The sequence below is a fragment of the Aedes aegypti genome, chromosome 2 (assembly GCF_002204515.2).
Source record: "Aedes aegypti strain LVP_AGWG chromosome 2, AaegL5.0 Primary Assembly, whole genome shotgun sequence".
Taxonomy (NCBI): domain Eukaryota; kingdom Metazoa; phylum Arthropoda; class Insecta; order Diptera; family Culicidae; genus Aedes; species Aedes aegypti.
This window is the reverse complement of record NC_035108.1, coordinates 1178764-1197127: the sequence shown is the minus strand read 5'-3', so window position 1 is coordinate 1197127 and position 18364 is coordinate 1178764. Positions and strand designations below refer to the sequence as shown.

Genomic DNA, 18364 nt, shown 5'->3' with positions numbered 1-18364 from the left:
AAATGATTTTTTTTCTGCTTCAAAATTTCATGTATCTTATCAAACTTCAAGAGTAACTTGAGATGATTCGATCGATATTGTTTCATGCTGAAGTGATATCGCAATTTCAACATGTTTTGTTTTCACACGAAAAAGTGATTTATATATCAAAGGAATATCAGAATTCAGTGGTGACAAGTGGTCTTACAAATTTCAATTGATTTTCTACAGGGCGTTAATTTGCTCCTGATTACTCCAGGGTGTTTAAACAGCTTGACAATTTCAATTGGTGTCCTACAGAGCATAGAGATGTAACTGATCTATGTGGATTAAGGTCAAATTTCTGTAGGGCGTCGATAAAGCTTTGAATTTTAAATTATGTTTTTACAGAGAATTAAGATGAGCTATCTGAGACAATATCAACTTAATGAAATTAGGATAAGCTCATTTCTTTCGTAGGTAACGCTTTGAACTTGCAATTGATCTTAATCAAGGCAATAAGATGCAGCTGATCCACATAACACAAGGTCAAATAATTTCAGTGTGTTGAAGCAGCATAGAAATTTCGATTGATTTTCCAAAGGGGTTTTAAGATCCTCCAGATCTTGCAAAGATATAGGTGAAATAAAGTCAAATTACTCCAGGGCGTTGATATAGCTTACCAATTTTAATTGATGTAGGACCAATTTTAATTTGAGACAGGACGTTCAAATACACCTGATCTATTTGGAATACTGTCAAATTTCTCCTGGGTGTTGATACATCCTGTAATTTACAATCGACGTTCTACAGGGCGTTAAGATGCACCTTCTCGACAAAGGATAAGAACAAATTACTCCAGGGCGTTGATACAGCAATGATTTTTTTAAATGATGTCCTACAGGGCGTTAAGATACAGCTCATCTATTTGAGGCAAAATCAAATTACTCCAGAGCGTTGTTACAGCTTGACAATCTCGATTGATGTTATACAGGGCTATAAGGTGCGCATGATCTACATAGGATAAAGTCAAATGACCGTAGGGGTTTGATACGACAAGAAAATTTTTATTGATTTGCTATAGGTCGTAAAGATGCTTCAGATCTCGCCAAGATCTATGTGGACTTTTACTCCAGAGCGTTGATACAGCTTGGAATTATCAAATTAAGGGCGGTCGCATGCACCTGATCTACATGGAAAAAGTTCAAATTATTCCAGGGCGTTGATCCAGCTTAGAGTTTACAATAAATGTCCTACAGGGCGTTAAGTTGTGTCTGATATACATGGAATAAGCTCAAATTACTCCAAGGTGTATCTACGCCCTGGAACACGTAGGTTTCGATTGATTTTCTACAAAGCGTTCAGATGCTCTAGATCTCGTAACGATCTGTGTGGAATAAAGCCAAATTTTTCCAGGGCGTTGATAAAGCTAGGAATTTTTAATTGATGTCCTACAGGGCGTCAAGATGCACCTGATCTATATGGAATAAGGTCATATTACTTCAGGACGTTAATACAGTATGAAAATTTCGATTGATTTTCTTCAGGGCGTAGAGATGTTCCAGATCTCACAAAGATCTATGTAGAATAAAGTCAAGCTACTCCAGGACGTGGACACAGATGGATCGATTTATGTCATACAGGGAGTATAGCATCTGATCTACGTGAAGCAATATTAAATTACTGCACAGCGTTGATAAAACTTGGAATTTTCAATTGATGTCCTACAGAGCGTTGAGATGGACCTGATCTACATTGGGCAAAGTCTAAGCACTCCAGGGCGTTTATAAAGCTCGGAAATTTTGATGGATTTTCTACAAGGCGTAAAGATGTGGGCTGTGGGTTTGTGGGCTTCGTAGCCGTGCGGTTAGTGTCACCAGGCATTTAGCCGCATCGTGCTAGGGAGAGTGGGTTCGATTCCCGCCTCAGGCCGGTAAACTTTTCGTGAGGAATGTTTTCCGACTGTGCCACTGGGCGTTGCATGCTAGTCCGTTGTCTAGTGTGGTGCTTCCTTCAAAGGGCATGAATGCCCACTGGAAGCATTAACGTGTCAGTGTCAGATGCTCCAGATCTCGCAAAGATATGTGTGGAATGTAGTCAAATTTGTCTAGGGCGTTGAATCAATTTGAAAATTTCTATTGATGTCCTACAGAGCGTCAAGATGCGCCTGATATACATAGTAAGGTCAAATAACTACAGGGCGTCGATACAGATAAGAAATTTAGATTGATTTTCTACAGGGCATAAAGATGCTCCCGATCTTGCAAAGATCTGTGTGGAATAACGTCACACTATTCCAAGGCGTTGATACAGCTTGATCGATTGATGTCATACAGGACGTTGAGTTGCACCTGATCTACATAGAGCAAAGTCAAAATACTCCAGGGCGTTGATACAACTGTCTTCAGACCGTTAAGATGCACCTGATCTAAACTACACACTAAAAAATCCTAAATATTACTGATGATTTATTTGGAAAACCTGACATAATGATAGATGACATAAATGTAATGAAGACATATATTTACGTCATTATAAACGCAATCATTAGATTGCAAGTGGTTCTTTTAAAATTCCGTCACTGTAAATTACTTTTAATTTTGAGCGTAGTAATTTTCAGTGCAATCGTTTGTTTTTTAAACTAGCCACTTACTTTTCAGTGTACAATGACATAAAATTACACGTCCCAACACCTAAACGCCAGCCGCAAAGCGAAGGGGCATAAGTAAAATGTCCGTCGTTTGCGCAGGGTGAGTTTGAGTGCTTGAGTGTAAGAATGAAAATAGTATGCAAATTCTGCGGAATATCCGCAGAAAACGTCGAGTTTTTGATAAAACACATGCGGTTGCATAAGAAAGAATCGAAGTTTGAGTGCCCATTCGAAAATTGTGTTGTTTTTTTCAAATCCTTCGCCGTGTTTGTCCAACACATCCGGCAGCGCCATATTGGACGAAAAAACAGTGTTGAAGTGGAATGTCCAATCATGGATTGTGAATTCATGTCTTCGGACTTCAAACGGATCACCAAACATGTTGTGAAACATATTTCGGAAGGACATCCGGTGTTCTGTCCTCTGAAGTGCCGAACCGGAAAACCGTTCGCGACACCCAACTCGTTGAGAATCCACAACATGTATTTTCACCGCATTGGAGTTCCTCGCAACCTTTCTAGACCGGATGTGTCCCAGCCGAAATATGGGTCGACCGATCAGGTGTGTGCTCCACATCCGGAAGTGACAGTGTGCAACACAGATGTTGAAGATGTAGGGAAAGCTGACCAAGAAGAGAAGACCGAGATAGAACAACGGGTTGAGCTGAACAGCAACTTTGAGATGGTGATCGGATCCTTGCTCCTGAAACTGTTATCGAAGAACCATGTCACCGACGTAGTGATTCAAGAAATAGTAGATGCTATGGATGAGGCGCTAACGATGGAAAAACAATTTCTAAATTTCAAATGCAAAAGTTTTGCAAGTGAAAACAGTTTGTCAGCAGAAGTCACCGGAAAGTTGATAAACTCGATGTGCTCAGATAACTTGCAGAGCAATCTCTTTGGACCTAAGGGAAAATTTCGATCAAGTTACACAAGGAAAAAGTTTTTTCGTGAAAATTTTGCTTATGTTTCACCTGTGCAAATATTGTTGCAAAGAGATGGTGACCACAACAGCTGTTTTTATTATTATGTTCCCATATTGCAAACTCTTACTTCTATGTTGAATGACGAAAAGATATATGACGCAATATTTCGCGAAAAATTGTCTGTTCCCCATCACATGACCGATTATACAGATGGTCTTAAGTATAAGAACAGCGGTTTCTTCGGTAGAAAGACGTTGAATCTGTTTTTCTACCAAGATGCAGCTGAAGTAGTGGTCAATGCAGTGGGGAATGCAACTGGCCGACACAAGCTTGAATGTTGGTACATGGTAGTAGGTAATTTGGATCCCCACTTGCGATGTCTAACGGATAATATTCAATTAGTTTTGCTATGCAAAACAAAGGATTTTGCTTATTTTGGCACCGACGCAATTCTAAGAAGACTAGTTGAGGATCTAAAAACGCTTGAAAATTCCGGAATTATCGTTAATGGAGGAGGTTATGAAGAAAGAATTTACGGTTCAATATTCATAACGATGAACGACAACCTTGGAGCTCATCAACTGGCAGGACTCACTGAAAACTTTTCTAGGAGTTCCTATTTTTGCCGTTTCTGTTACGTTCAGCATCAGTCGTTCAAAGAAAACTGTTTTATGTTGGCTGAACCAAGAACATCGCAATCCAGCAGTCAGGATATCCAGATCATCATTTGCAACCCATCAGAGATACCATATCGTGGAGTAAAGGCGCCTTGCATCCTCAACGAACTTACGTACTTCAACATGTTTCACTATGGATCTGCTCCTTGCATCGCCCATGACCTATTCGAGGGGTGGGTCAACAGTGATTTATTTTTGATTTTCAAAAAACTTGTTAAGTCAAAATCCATATCCACTAACTACTTGCAAGCTAAAATTAATGCTATATTCAAGCAACTGAAAATCAAGACTAAAATAGCTTTGGACTTTTCGAGAAAAAGTAAAACTATCAAAGCTAAAGCCTGCGACATCTGGCATATTGTGCAAATAATCCCTTTCTTGTTTATTAAAACTACTGTGGACTACAATATTCCAGAGATGTTGATGTTATTGTTGATTAAACAAATAACTGACATCATAACATCGCCTGTTATTTCGAAAGACCACGTACAGTTACTTGCAGTACTGATAAGAGAATATTTAGAATTCAGGTCAGAAAACTTTGAAGCCCCATTGAAACCAAAACACCACTTCACAATGCATTACCCCCATCTCATTCTATGGCTGGGCCCATTGATGAGCTATTGTACTTTGTTCTGTGAACGAAAGCACTGTTTTTTCAAAAGAGCTTTGCGTAGTACACTAAACTTTAAGAATGTGGTTAAGTTTTGCGCTGAACATCACCAATATTACCAAGGTTTGCTCAACACTAAAAACAATAGATTTGAAAAACAATTTGTTGCTGAAAAATATCTGGAATCATCTGCATTTCTGCCGTGCTCAACAACCGATCTACTAGGAAAATCAGGTCTTCTGCATGATCAGAACTTATATGCCGAAGAAGCTGTCTATTGCGGACATGACTATAAGAAAGGACAATTCTTGTTTCTGAGTCACGATGAATACGGTGAAGTATTTTTCGTTTTAAAAATACAGTTGTTGATTTTCGAGCCAAAAACCAACAATCTATATATCTTCGGAGAAAAGCAAGCCGTGACAAACATCCATGAGAAAGGTTTACTTGTGGTTCAACGCGAAGTATTAGACACTGAAGTGAAGAACATAGAGACCTTCATAGATCGCACCCCACTTGAGACTTACATTGAAAGCAGTAAGGAATACCTGTTCATTAAACACACGATACCGTTGATAAACTAGCTCGCAGAAAACCATGGAATCCATCGCAATTTACAAAATATGCGACTCAACCCGACTACGACGCTTTATCATACCCTCTTATGGAACCCTAGCAAGTTTGTTGGAACAAGGTATGTATTTTAACTGTTTATTGAAAAAGCAAATTTTGTATGTATAATTATCAATTAGGTTCAATAACGCTGGAGAAAAACATTACTCAAATATTGACCGAACAAGACGGATGCCGAATAACCACGGATTTGGTTTTGAATGTGTTTAAAGATAACCTTCTTATGCTTCTGGAAGCAGAAGAAATGTGGATGCCTGTCGAAGCTTTGAACCCCGCAAGCGATAAAACCGGAATGCAAACTGATGGTAAGTCACCCTATTTATTTGATAATGGTAGTTTAAACTGATCATGCCCAACTCTATTTATACAATTTTCATGTACATAGTTCTGTACATGTTGTTCAACTCTCATAAAAAGCAAAGCTAAATGATTCTGTTCGATCGTTTGGACAAATTTACTAAACAGCATTTCCCAAACTTGGTTTTCGCGACCACCAATCGTCTTTTCAGCTCACTTTCCATTCTCTATACATGGTTCTGAAAGGCCGGGTGATCACAAAAGCGAAGTTTCGAATATGATGAATAGAAAAATGTACTAACTAGAAATACTCACCTGAGGAATACCCGTGTTGTTGCAACATTTACTTCTTAATGGTTTCGCAAAAAGCCTGGTTCTCAGCCTCATTTTCCTATAGCACATCCATAGAGCTAAGTGTTATGCTAGACACTACTGAGAATCAAATCTCATCACTACCAGGTTGGTTTCAATATATAGTCGCGCAGCTGATTTGATAAGTATGATATTTACACCCTTATCCAAGCTCACGCTTGAGTTTTGTTCTGGGATATGTAAAAAAAAGTCACTTTATAAAGCATTAAGCGTACAGCGCCTTCATCGTTTACACCTTTCGTTGTGAACAGAGTAATCCGCTTTTAAAACTACTGGTATTAGAGCACATAACGATAAATTAAAAGCACAAATATTGATATAGTACATACATATATGAACATTATTTCATGAAAATTAGGGTTTCACATTGTAATAATTTCATTGAACACTGCTTTACAAAATTTTGCTTCTAATTGTTTACACTGGCAGACTGGACTAAGAAACTGATTCAAAATGAGTCAAAGTTACCCTCTTTTGAGTAGATTTGAACGAGCGTGTACAGGATTTGACACTTGATACTTACACGCTAATCATAAAATAAGCATCATTTGATTCCGTGTAACAATACACGGAGAAACATAAAACCCCAATGAGTAAATTCAACTGTTTGCTCGAATAAGGGCGTAAGTCGCATAATCGATTTGTCTTCATTGAACCTCTTTTTTGGATGAAGGTGACAAGACATACACGTTACATGTCACCAACACTACATAAAGAGTGCTGGTAGAAAATATAAACAAAGATCAGCTGTTTCCAGCAAAATCAAACGGCAGCATTTTCCACTAGCAAATTTGCGCATGTGTTCGTGACACTGCTCGGTGAGATCTCAATAAGCCAAATTTTGGTAAATTCAACTTTTCTTATGTTTGGGATGAAATAACTCTATTTTACATTAAATCAACCCAAAATTGAGTATATTTTTCTAACGGAAATAAGAAGTAAATTACCTAGTGGGCACCTAGTGGGAAATTCAGCCAAAATTGAGTAATTAGACTCATCAACTGCGGAATTGCGTTGAAATCAGGGGGGGGGGGGGTATACGCAATTAGGTACGCCTACCGTTCATGTTTTGCGAGTGTGTTAGTGTGGCTCACAAAGCTGCTAGACATCTCGTTTGTTGAGTGTCGAAAAGCGTCAGCGTTTGGGCCCATTCACATATTTCATAACGCTGAAGCCGGTGGGTGGGTTTCGTCAGTATGTTACAGTTCATATAAAATTCGGAAAATTTTCTTAGAAAATGCGTTATGAGGGGGTGCATGGGTGTTGAAAATGGCAATTTTTGGCGTTATCAAATTTGTGAATAAATCCTTTGCTTCTTGGGTTGGCCCGCGTTTTCGACCCGTGCTGTTTGGGCCGGCCCGCTTGAAAGATGATTGTTAGGCGAGCTTTGTTCGTAGTTGACCAGCGTTGCCAACCTTCCAGTCTTTCTTGACCATATCTTGGGCAGAAATTTTTACTTTCCTTGAGCCGAACAGCATACTTAGTTTAACGCACGAACCCCTCGAATTGAGTGAAATGAACTCACTTTTGAGTATTTCATTTTCTCCGTGTAGGGTAATAAAATAAGTCTTAAATGAGTAATTCTTCGAAATTCTGTAATTATTATTGACAATGAATCTCCGGGGTGCTACGCGAATTGAGCGATACTACAAAAATGTACACAAACAAAAAAAAACTAGCGTTGTAATTGCAGCTTGATTGTTGAGGTTTAAAAATTATGTCTATAAATTGTGAATTTATAGTAAAAGCTTTGAGTTTGAGTATGTCTTCTTCAATTGGGATTAAAAATTGCTGTTGAAAATTTCCTAGTTTATTTTCTTACTGTTATTTATTTGGTAGATAAGCCTTAATCGCGAATCTCTCTCGAACTGTTTGCCATTATTGTTATTGTTTATTCGTGATCAAACGTCAACATCCCACCGCAAAATCGCTAGTGTTTGGAGGTGATTTTAACCTCCAAAATGCGAAATCATCACCTCCAACTTAGTTCTAATACCCACCGCTATATGAATTATGGAGGAGCGTCGATCGTCGCAAGTTTCTCGTTAAACAGTCAATATCACAGCACAGCAACAAAATGTAAATTTTAACTTTAACTCCGTTTTGTACAAAATTAATTATACCGATTATACGCATTTAACGATATAATGTTTTGCCTTATCAAATAATTTTCAAAAGTACCTAAAATTGCCTTTGTTGACAGTATATAACGTCAATAGAAGAAGTATTTGTTTGAAACAAGTTTTCCTAATGAACCTGAATCTAAAACAAGGAAACCCATATGAAAACATGGAGTGTTGCTCGTATAAGGTCGCAACATTTTATAGATAACGCTATATACATCACATAATAAAAACGGTGCATCAAGGTATTTATCAACCAAATAATATTCTAATAAATCCACATAAATTTTTCCCTGAAAGTGTGGTAGCCTACATCTGGTAAGTACGTAGGAGACGGCTCCTAATCTTGGCACTTTTAATTCACTTCGATTGTGGGGTTTTTCAAAAGCTGCTGAGCTCATATTTGGCCACAGTATGGGTCATGGTCAAGTGCTTCTGATTGCAAAGTCTCAGACAATTAGGCTGAGAAATATACCCTGTGCTAAAGTTAATCATGAAAGTGCCCAAGTAGCTTTGTACCCAACATGCTGATTCGTCAGATCACTTACAACTTGGTGCAATCCACTTACCATCCTACAGATTTCTAGGCTTACTTCATCTAATGGAACTAATTTTTTGTGAGTACATTCTTTGAATCTGTTATCAGCTTGTTACTTGTCATAACTCAAGTTATTGGACAGGAAGAAATGTGTTTGAAAGCTGGTGTCACTGTGTTGTAGAAGGGTACTTTGCGCCACGGATACACACTCAATCACGATTTGCTTGTTCGTTACTTTTATATAGGGTGCTGGTGCCATTAGTGGACTACCTAAGCTATAAAAAATCATAACAAAATAACGAAAAGCTTTAACATAGATCTTTTGGCGTCAACAGGAAGATTTCAACCTCTACTATATGGGAAAAATATAAAAAGAGTGATAAAACTATTTTTTTAACTTAAAATCGCTTGAGCCACTATTGGTACACGTGTTCCAATAGTTGCGCTAGTGCTCCAGTAGTAGACGTTCGGGAATTGTACAAGGAATATTAAACAAGATGGTAAATTTTTACATAGGTTTAAGATTTTTCCCTCGGAACAGCAATTAATATCTCTCGAATGAAGCAAAAAGATCATCTCTAGGGCTTTTCTTTATTTTTATACATCCATTTTAAAAACTGCTTCCATCCGTTGATCCACTACTGGAACACGACGGCAACTATTGGTGCAAGGGAGCATTTTTTTTTGCATAAACTTAATTATGTATATGACTTTTTGATAAAATAAACAGCTGAAATTTGGCAAATCGACTAAATTAGAGACGATCTATCCACCAAAAATAGCACATGTCGTTTTTATCGAAAAATGTTCGTTTTATTCCATAGTCCAATCTACTGGTACATTACAACCATTGGTACCGGCACCCTACTGATTATGAATTGATAATCATAAAAAATACTGAACATTCAGTTTTTTGATTGACAACTTCTGAAGTTCAGTAATAATTATTACTTTTTACCGAACTATGGTACTAGCTGTTAGACTCATTTCGACCCAATGGAAAATTGTATAGTTAAGGTTCTCGACATTGTAAATAGTTCCAGTAAAAATGAATAAATTCGTGTATTATTTTTTAGAATGACTACTGCCAAATTTAATCCATATCTTTAACTAAATTTTTGTGCAAAATTTCAGGAAAAATATCGATTTTTTTTTTGTAAAACGTATCTTCCATTATTTTTTATATGATATATATCTACCTACCTTACTAATGGGGCTAGTGAAAATAATGTCGTCTCAAATGGCAAATTGGAAGAAATAAATTACAGATAGGTAGATGCACGTTAACAAAAAGCTCTAAAGAAATCTAAAGTGAATCTTTTTGGAACGTAATCCTTTGTTAAAGTATTTATTGGGCGGACAGCCTATCAATCAAAATCGATACCAAAATATCATAATGCGTGATGGTCTGTTATTAAGGAAGTTTCAAGATTTCTAAGAACCTTTAACACTTTAGGTAAATTGTTTTTTTTTTTTATATTCAGCACGCTCTGTTATTAGAAATGCAATAATTGAGAAACTTACTTACTGATGGTTACTTGAAGAAAAAAAACACAAATTCAATTTCTAAAAAGAAAATTTTTACTTGCCTCATATGGTAGGAAAATTTATGGTATTTCAGTTTAGCTTTTTTATGTTCACATTGGATACATTCCAAAATTTTATTTTTTTTTTTCAGTTCAAACTTATAAAAGAGAAAAACTTTAAGGTGGCACAGAAAAAACACTTTTTAGACCGAAAATATAAAAATATGATTACGCGCCATCAAATTGTTCCGAAGTGCAAGTTGACAGGTTTCCAATCTTTTGCTCTATTGTGCAAAAATAATCGTAGAATTTCATGAAATTCTCCTATGTTTCAGGATTATGAATGACCTAAAAGGTTTACGCAGGATTTTGAATGATAATTTTCAACATTTATAAAATATATAGATTATTTCTACTTAATACTAGAGATGATCGGGTTCGGGTTCTGATATTACGGTCAACTCTCCATAACTCGATATCGGGGTTATCGAGTTACAGAACACAAAATCAGTGCAACTGCGATCCTAGGGACCATCGAGTTAGCCATGAAAACCAACTTCTACTATTGTTCTGTAACTCGATATCGAGATACGGAATATCGAGTAAGGGAGAGTAAACTGTATTTTTTTTTTCGGGTTGGGGTTCGGGTTTGAAAGAATATAAATCTAGTACGGTTCGGGTCAGTGTTGCTACATTAAAATCTCTATTTGTTCCTGAATGATCTGTATTTCTGTATCCTGAAGCAAAATATCTGGATTTTAAAACTATATCCCTAAAACTAATTTAGATATTATTTTTTACATGATGACCATGTATGATAATATTCTGGTCAAGTTAACAACAATCTAAACAAAATATGAGATCAAAGTTTTGTATGAAAATTAACAGAGTAATAACAAATTTTTAAATCACTCTCCCTGGGCTTGGAATTATATTTTCCAGGGAGCGATGAATTTTGATAATTGATCGCTGTTGTTAGTAGTTTTGATTAGATGTTGGGTGAATTTCAAAGCAATGGCAACCTCTTTATTACAAAATTTAGATTTTATCTTCTGACCTAAAGATTCTGGTTAAACTACTGTACTATGCAGTTGGGCTGCACTACGCTATCACTCATCAAAATTACTTTCACTTCGGGAAAATATAATGTCAAACTGGCGAGAAGATTACAGACTGAGGGTGGGTTAGGAGCACAATCAGACCCTTGAATGTGCAATGTGGGGTAGTAATTGGGAATGCCATTGACGGTTTGTAATCTTCTACGAGGTTTTCGAAAACCAACAGGGCGCGTGCACCGGGTTGCGGATAGGAGCAAAGGGAGATCAATAGCATCTACCTAAAATAATAGAGCAAAAAGCCGTTCCATGATTAGGTAATGTTTAGCGATCTTCTATGGTGTTCTAGTACTATAAAGTTCTTCACTCACTGGGAATTCTGGCCTTGATAATATCAATAGTGATAAAACATAAATTAATACCTAATACTTAATAAGTACAATGTAGCTTCAATGTAGTAATAAATGAAATAAAATCAATTTTCTATATTTGATACAGTTTTGAAGACAATCAATGAGTGAAAGAACTACCTATTAGAAAAGCCACATCAGCTAAGGCTATACATATACAAATGTTGGTCATAGGGTCATGGCGAGCATTCGGTATGTATGTCTATGACTGATTCTTATCTAATAGGGGCACTAGAAGACCACGCGGACAATTTCGAAACAAATTATTTTTATACATCGGTCTTACGATCCGAAAGGCTCAGCTATGCTGCAAAGTTTTTGTAAGCTATTCATTACTACTGTTTAATTGTTTATAATTCTAACAAAACTACATAATTAACTCATTACTAATCACTGTTCCTATATTCCCTTTTTCTCTCCTTCTTATCTGTTGCATGATTATGAGCATCACTAATATAATGCATGAGCATGCACAATAAGAATAATTTCAGGATTGAAAGCAGTACATGGATACCTGGATAGAATAGCTTCGAAAAGAGTGCTCAAAATAGAATATTTCTGGTCAGGGAAGTATAATCATCAAGGGTATGTAAAATTTTTCCATTATTAACTCATAGATCAAACAAACTAATGAACTAATAATATCAACTATTTTTATATAAATCAGCATCGTCAATCATTGCAAAAATAGATAAATTTTGTAAAGTTATCACCATCGATTGAATTGCGCTCTTTATAGTGTTCAATCAGTATCAAAATCTCCTAAAGCGAAGCATCGTGCCATCAGCAGCCCTTAGCATCATTCTCATATTGTTATTATTTTGTTGTTTATAAAATTTCTAGAAAGCGATCAGCATATTCTTTCTTACTTGTACAATGGCCGATCTATTTGGAATTTTAATAAGTCAAATCAAACTTCAAAACTCAAATTAAATTGCTTTCAGCACATTTACATTTTGCAGCATTAATCGCATTACTGTGTCAAGTCTTCTCCAATTCCCTATACCCTACCCCAACCCTTCTTATCCTTTCCGATGGTGTTCAAGTGGTCCGCATAGACTATTACGGCCATTACCTATCCCTTCCCCCGGCTTTGGACTGACTTGCGCTCTCATTGCCCCACCAAACGCTGCAAAATGAAAATGAAAATGAAAAATGAAATAACAAATTTTTAAATCACTCTATCAAACTGATAATTTATTTAGTTATTTGATATTTTTATTAAACCATCAAAATCAGTGTTACATTGCATAATACAAAAAATGGTTTTATTGTAAAGTTTAAATTAAAAACAAATGAACAACGATGATATTTGTTACGTAATCATTATTATTGAATCCATTTCAGGACTTATAAATATTTAGTCCTCCAATATTCATTAGATTGGTCATTGTCACAGTTTTGTATTTTTTCTTAGATGTGAAATCTATATGTTTTTCATTTTGGATAGAAGATAAAGGTAAAATTACACCACAACTATCTGGGGAATTTTAAATACCATTCAAAATATGTTGTATTAAAATAAAAAGTCGACTTTCCATATATCGATATTCATGGGACTATCGACATATAGAACTATCGAGTTATAGAACAAATCGACACAAAAAATCCTAAAATCAAAGGAGCCAATTTTCTGTGCTTCCAATACTGTTACGATTACTTCTTTAAAAAGGGAACATTATTTTGAATAATATTTATATTATTTTTTTTTTCAAAATATGTTTATTTTTAGTGACATTCTATACTTCAATTTTCATGTTTTTCAACTTTCATTGAAACTTGCGACCTAACAAAATAGTTATCATGTTATAGAGAAAAAAATACCTCACATGTGATATCGACTAGTGGAGACATAGAGTTATGGAAATATTGACTTATGGAGAGCACGATGTATGAAAATTTTAAGGGACCGAAAAATTCATCGAATAAAAAAATATTATGGATCCGGCAAAAATAAGGACAAACATTTGTTTTTAATTTATTTTTTCTCAATCGCGAGTAATATTTGAATACTGCGCTGTGTTTGCAAACCCTTCCGATTATGAAAATCTAGACCAAATATGGATCTATATCTGATGTACACAAAATTTTTACAATAGTTTGGTTCACACATAGTGTGATGGCAAGTTTTGATCTTATTGATGATAATGTGATATTTTACTATGACGTACGATGTTTGAATGCTACAAGCAATCGAGTTCTTCTTCTTCTTTCTGGCGTTACGTCCCCACTGGGACAAAGCCTGCTTCTCAGATTAGTGTTATGAGCACTTCCACAGTTATTAACTGAGAGCTTACTATGCCAACGACCATTTTTGCATGTGTATATCGTGTGGCAGGTACGAAGATACTTTATACCCTGAGAAGTCGAGAATATTTCCAACCCGAAAAGATCCTCGACCGGTGGGATTCGAACCCAAGACCCTCAGCTTGGTCTTGCTGAATAGCTGCGCGTTTACCGCTACGGCTATCTGGGCCCCTAAGCAATCGAGTTATACCTATGAAATTTGATCTTTTGCCTATTGAAAACAATTGTTTTCCTCATTTTTTTGCGCCTTTGCACCCAAAGTTGTGCATCATAGTGAAGAGTCCCAAAATAATTCAATGGGTTACACAGCACCATTAAAGAAACCTTGCTAAAAACATACATCCAATAAAAAAAACTGAAGGAATTACTATTTTGATGTAAGGATTTTCTGAAGGAATTTAAACATTAATTGTAATATTCTTACATTTGATCGATAAAAGGAGTTGATTTCTATGGACTGATACGTTAAAACTACACATTTCATTATTTTTTAGGCATATTATGACTGTTTTTCCTTAATTACTCCACTATTGGTGCACTTGTCCTAATACAAATACATTTGCTCTTAAAGGTATGACCAACGCGGGTGATTCAAATGTGATTCAGCAGCATACGTTTTCTAATGACCAACTTTCGATCGAAGCTGCGCATCATCAAACGGAGCCAACATTCATCAAACTTCTTCATCAAACGGAGCCGACACCGAACGTGATTTCGGTGATCCCAACGTCGAGTGCCATATCAAATTCTGAGCCAGGATGTTCCAAAGAGCTTTCATCCGTTCTGCATGTTGCATCTAATAGTGATGGTATCACGTTTGCAGAGATAGGCGATGACGATTTATCTCAGCAAAATAACGCTGAAAACGCACCTTTGGTCAATGATGACACAATGAAAAGCCAGATTGTGGAATTGCTCATTGAGGAAACGGAGATTACGTGCCCCAATATTGTCAACAAGAGAAACCAGGAAGAGGTGAAAGTATTCAAAAGTTCCAAAAAGTTTGCTTCAAGTGAACTGAAATTTCGGTATTTCCAAATCAACTGGTGCAAGATCAGTGATAACACTATAAGCCGCCTGAATGAAATGCAAAAGTATCGTAATGAAAATACGGATAAATGCGCACCGCGACAGCTGCAACTTTCAAAAACCGATTGGAGCAACATCACTAATTCAGTAGTTGACCAAATGCGTTCGGTTGATACTGAAATTAAAGCGAGCGTTATGGAGAAAGTGGCAAAGGACATTCTGGACAAGTATCCGTGCCTCAATGTGTTGGACGACGATGGATTTGGATCAGGAAAGGATTATGTCGCGGTTAAGCATAAAATGTTAAATCGCAATTCGTACCTTAATCGCTTCAAGGAAGACCAAGATCAACCAACACCATCAAAAATGAAAGACCGTCAAAATCGTAATGTACGTGCTGGTACGAATAAAGAGTATTGGAAACAAACAAACAATGAATGCACCAAGGATATGTTATCATCATTGTCCCGCAATGAAACCGAATTGCTGACGCAGGAGTTTCTACAAGCATCACAATCGTATGTGCGATATCGCTTCGATGAAAACAAACCATTGAAAGAAGTAGTAGCCGATTTCCCAGTATTGCGAAGAAAATGTCTGCTGGATTATCATTTTGAATGTGCTACTGGTGTTGCAGCTGGATCAATGGAGAAGTATTTCGCCGCAAAACGTCAAAAGCTCATCGAATTTTCAAAATCGGGACGTAAGACTACCCCATTGACTGTAACGGCTAGCGACGTCGATATCATCCAGTTCCTGTGCAGTTTGTTGGGAGAAAAATGTGAAGATGTCATTGTATCGAAAGAGGTGAAGAAACAGTAAACTAAACAACAAAAATATATGTTAAAACTTATGTTTTTTCTTGCAGATCGGGACAAGAATTGATGATATTACAACTGAATGTTCAGGACCTGTTCTTGTTGCTGTAGGTAAGGAGCACTGAAACCAAAACACGCCATATACACACTATTATGGGTCACTCACTATTATTTATTTATTTATTTATACGCACCTCAGCTAGATTTTCATGCTAGATGCATTAAAGGATGCCAGTAAAGTAGTATGTATATAAGGCTTTTTAAAATTTATTTAGTGTAATTTAAACATGTTGAATTTGTATATGTTTCCACAGACAATCAAACGTAGAACTCCTCTTATTTTGCATCGACCACCTTCGTTATTCCAAACACTGATGTTTCATTAGAACATACTTTTCTTTCATAGTGTTCCCATAGTATGTAGTTGTTTTTTTCAAGTCAGGACACTCTTTTGTTCAGCAAATACTGAAACATCGCAATGTAACACCTATTACTGTAACACTGCTTATAAAAGCATAACTGTTCCATATTAAAAAGGTAAGCATTAAGAAAACAGCCCTCAAAGTTTGAATTTTGCGCAGTAACTTATAGGAGGGCGTTATTATGCAAGGGGTTGTAAGTGACAAAAACCTACTTTTGAACAAATATAGTTTACTCTACTTTAATCGTATGTGAGGCAAAAACAAGCCAATCTTGTATTATGTTTTCAATTGGGCGAAAAAAAAACATAAAACTAACGTTGGGAAGCTTGGAAACATTAGAATTATGTAGTGTACTTAATTCAAAACCGACCAAAATGTCACTTACACCCCTTTGCGTTTATGTCCATCATATTGAAACATGAATTTTGCGATGAAAGAAAAATGTTGGCTCAAAAATGTATACAAGACATTTATGATTTTATGGGTGACCGTTCACTTGTTTCAACATTTTAACATGGCAAATAATGAACGCCGTTAGTTGATTTAAATACGCGCAAGGAAAGGCAATTGATATTCTCGTTTGACAAGAAATACACAATAAATGTCTGACTTGCAATAAAAGAGCATTACATTTTACGAAATTGCTCTGAAACGATGCCTTTACTTGTGAAAAACCATTTAAGAGCATTGCATTATTTTGTCTAAGGCTGTACATGTGTAAATTTATGCTTACGAAATGTACGTATACTGGTTTGCGTTGATCACTTGAGCACCTTGCAAACCGTATTTTCATCAATCTTTTATGCGTCGCAAATGAATTCCTTATATTGCGCGTAAAAGTACTAACCTGTGCACATTATGAATTGTTTTTTTATGCGGGAAAGTTTGTGAAAACTTAATTTTCGTGCGTTAGTTGAACCATTTTTCAACGCGATGCAGTATATATCTATGAACAAAGCAACAAGTTAACATTTACTTTTATTTTACTTTTTCAGATTGCGGAAACGAAAAGACCGTTTACTATGTGTTCGCGGAACAAGTAAGACTCAGCGAGGGGACAGAGAATGTTATTGCCGCTATATCTGACCTTGTATGCGTTCACTATGTTCACAACTTCATGTACATGCAGCAGATTTCCAAATTTCTGGAATTTGTACAGGAGTACTTTTTTAAGATTTTGCCAACATATGGATCGAAGTCTAATGCGACGCGTAAAGGGCAGCAACAGCGAATCGTTAAAAAGGTCATCAAAATGATTTCGGAGTATTGTGCACAGTAAGTCACGTCTGGCTGGTGCAGGTAAAAATGAGAATTAAAGAATGAATAAACTAAGCGTAAAATTATTCCTACGAATCAAAACCTATATAACAAAGAGAAACAATAAATAAGTATTGAAAATCGATATTAACGTTTTTGTGTAAACAATTCCGAAAAAAGAAATAGAAAAAATATCATGTTTTTTTTACCTTTTGACTACCCATGATTAGGGTAGGGCGGGGCAAGATGAGCACCTTTAGGAGACACTGGTTTTTGTTAAATGTGACAATTATTTTTTATTTCAAATGATAAGGAACCGTCTATAGAACATGTTTCCTATCATTCATGAATGACGTTGATTTAATAAAATTCATTCAAATAGTCGCAAAACTGAGGGGTGCCCATCTTGTCCTGTCCTACCCTATACACTGTTTATTTTGCCAATTTGCTTTTAAATGGTTGATTTGTTCTGCATTTGTAAGCGTGTTTAGGAAAAATTAACTAAATAATAAATCAATTATTTACATTGCAAGTAACTTTGAGATGATGATGAATCGAAGCTAAAACACAAATTTGCAAGAGCACAAACCTAGACAACCAGACAACGGGTTAAGCTGAAGACTTAATCGACCACCATTCAGTGACCAATCGAACAATTTTTCAGCCTGAACGGATATTTGCTTCTACAGATTTGTGCTCTAGCAAATTTGGGATTTGGCTTCGATTTATTTACCTTTTTTTTCTTCTCAAT

The 18364-nt window shown here is 36.2% G+C and overlaps 3 protein-coding genes across 4 annotated transcripts in view; 2 read left to right on the top strand and 1 right to left on the bottom strand.

Annotated features, from left to right (window-relative positions):
- The window catches only part of LOC5566111 (feline leukemia virus subgroup C receptor-related protein 2), a 242488-nt gene that overhangs the window by 56222 nt on the left and 167902 nt on the right, over positions 1 to 18364 (bottom strand). The gene's annotated exons all lie outside the window — the stretch shown is intronic.
- Positions 2385 to 6065, top strand: LOC110675259. Its single transcript, XM_021839734.1, has 2 exons — positions 2385 to 5520; positions 5579 to 6065. The coding sequence occupies exon 1, from the start codon at positions 2735 to 2737 to the stop codon at positions 5408 to 5410; it is 2676 nt and encodes an 891-aa protein (XP_021695426.1). The 5' UTR covers positions 2385 to 2734; the 3' UTR covers positions 5411 to 5520; positions 5579 to 6065.
- LOC5576369 lies at positions 8028 to 17758 on the top strand. 2 transcript variants are annotated; one of them, XM_021839735.1, is made up of 4 exons: positions 8028 to 8207; positions 14659 to 15923; positions 15985 to 16045; positions 17352 to 17758. In XM_021839735.1, exons 1-4 carry the CDS (start codon positions 8090 to 8092, stop codon positions 17633 to 17635), a joined length of 1728 nt encoding a protein of 575 aa, XP_021695427.1. In that variant the 5' UTR covers positions 8028 to 8089; the 3' UTR covers positions 17636 to 17758. The 2 variants fall into 2 exon arrangements, with proteins under 2 accessions (XP_021695427.1, XP_021695428.1); XM_021839736.1 differs by having other exon boundaries at positions 8028 to 8496.

Excerpts from the sequence above, each read along its gene's own strand:
- LOC110675259 (XM_021839734.1), top strand. The coding sequence starts at position 2,735 with ATGAAAATAGTATGCAAATTCTGCGGAATATCCGCAGAAAACGTCGAG.
- LOC5576369 (XM_021839735.1), top strand. The coding sequence starts at position 8,090 with ATGCGAAATCATCACCTCCAACTTAGTTCTAATACCCACCGCTATATG. Across the intron at positions 15,924-15,984 it reads ATGTCATTGTATCGAAAGAG|ATCGGGACAAGAATTGATGA; the intron begins GTGAAGAAACAG and ends TTTTTCTTGCAG. Across the intron at positions 16,046-17,351 it reads ACCTGTTCTTGTTGCTGTAG|ATTGCGGAAACGAAAAGACC; the intron begins GTAAGGAGCACT and ends TTACTTTTTCAG.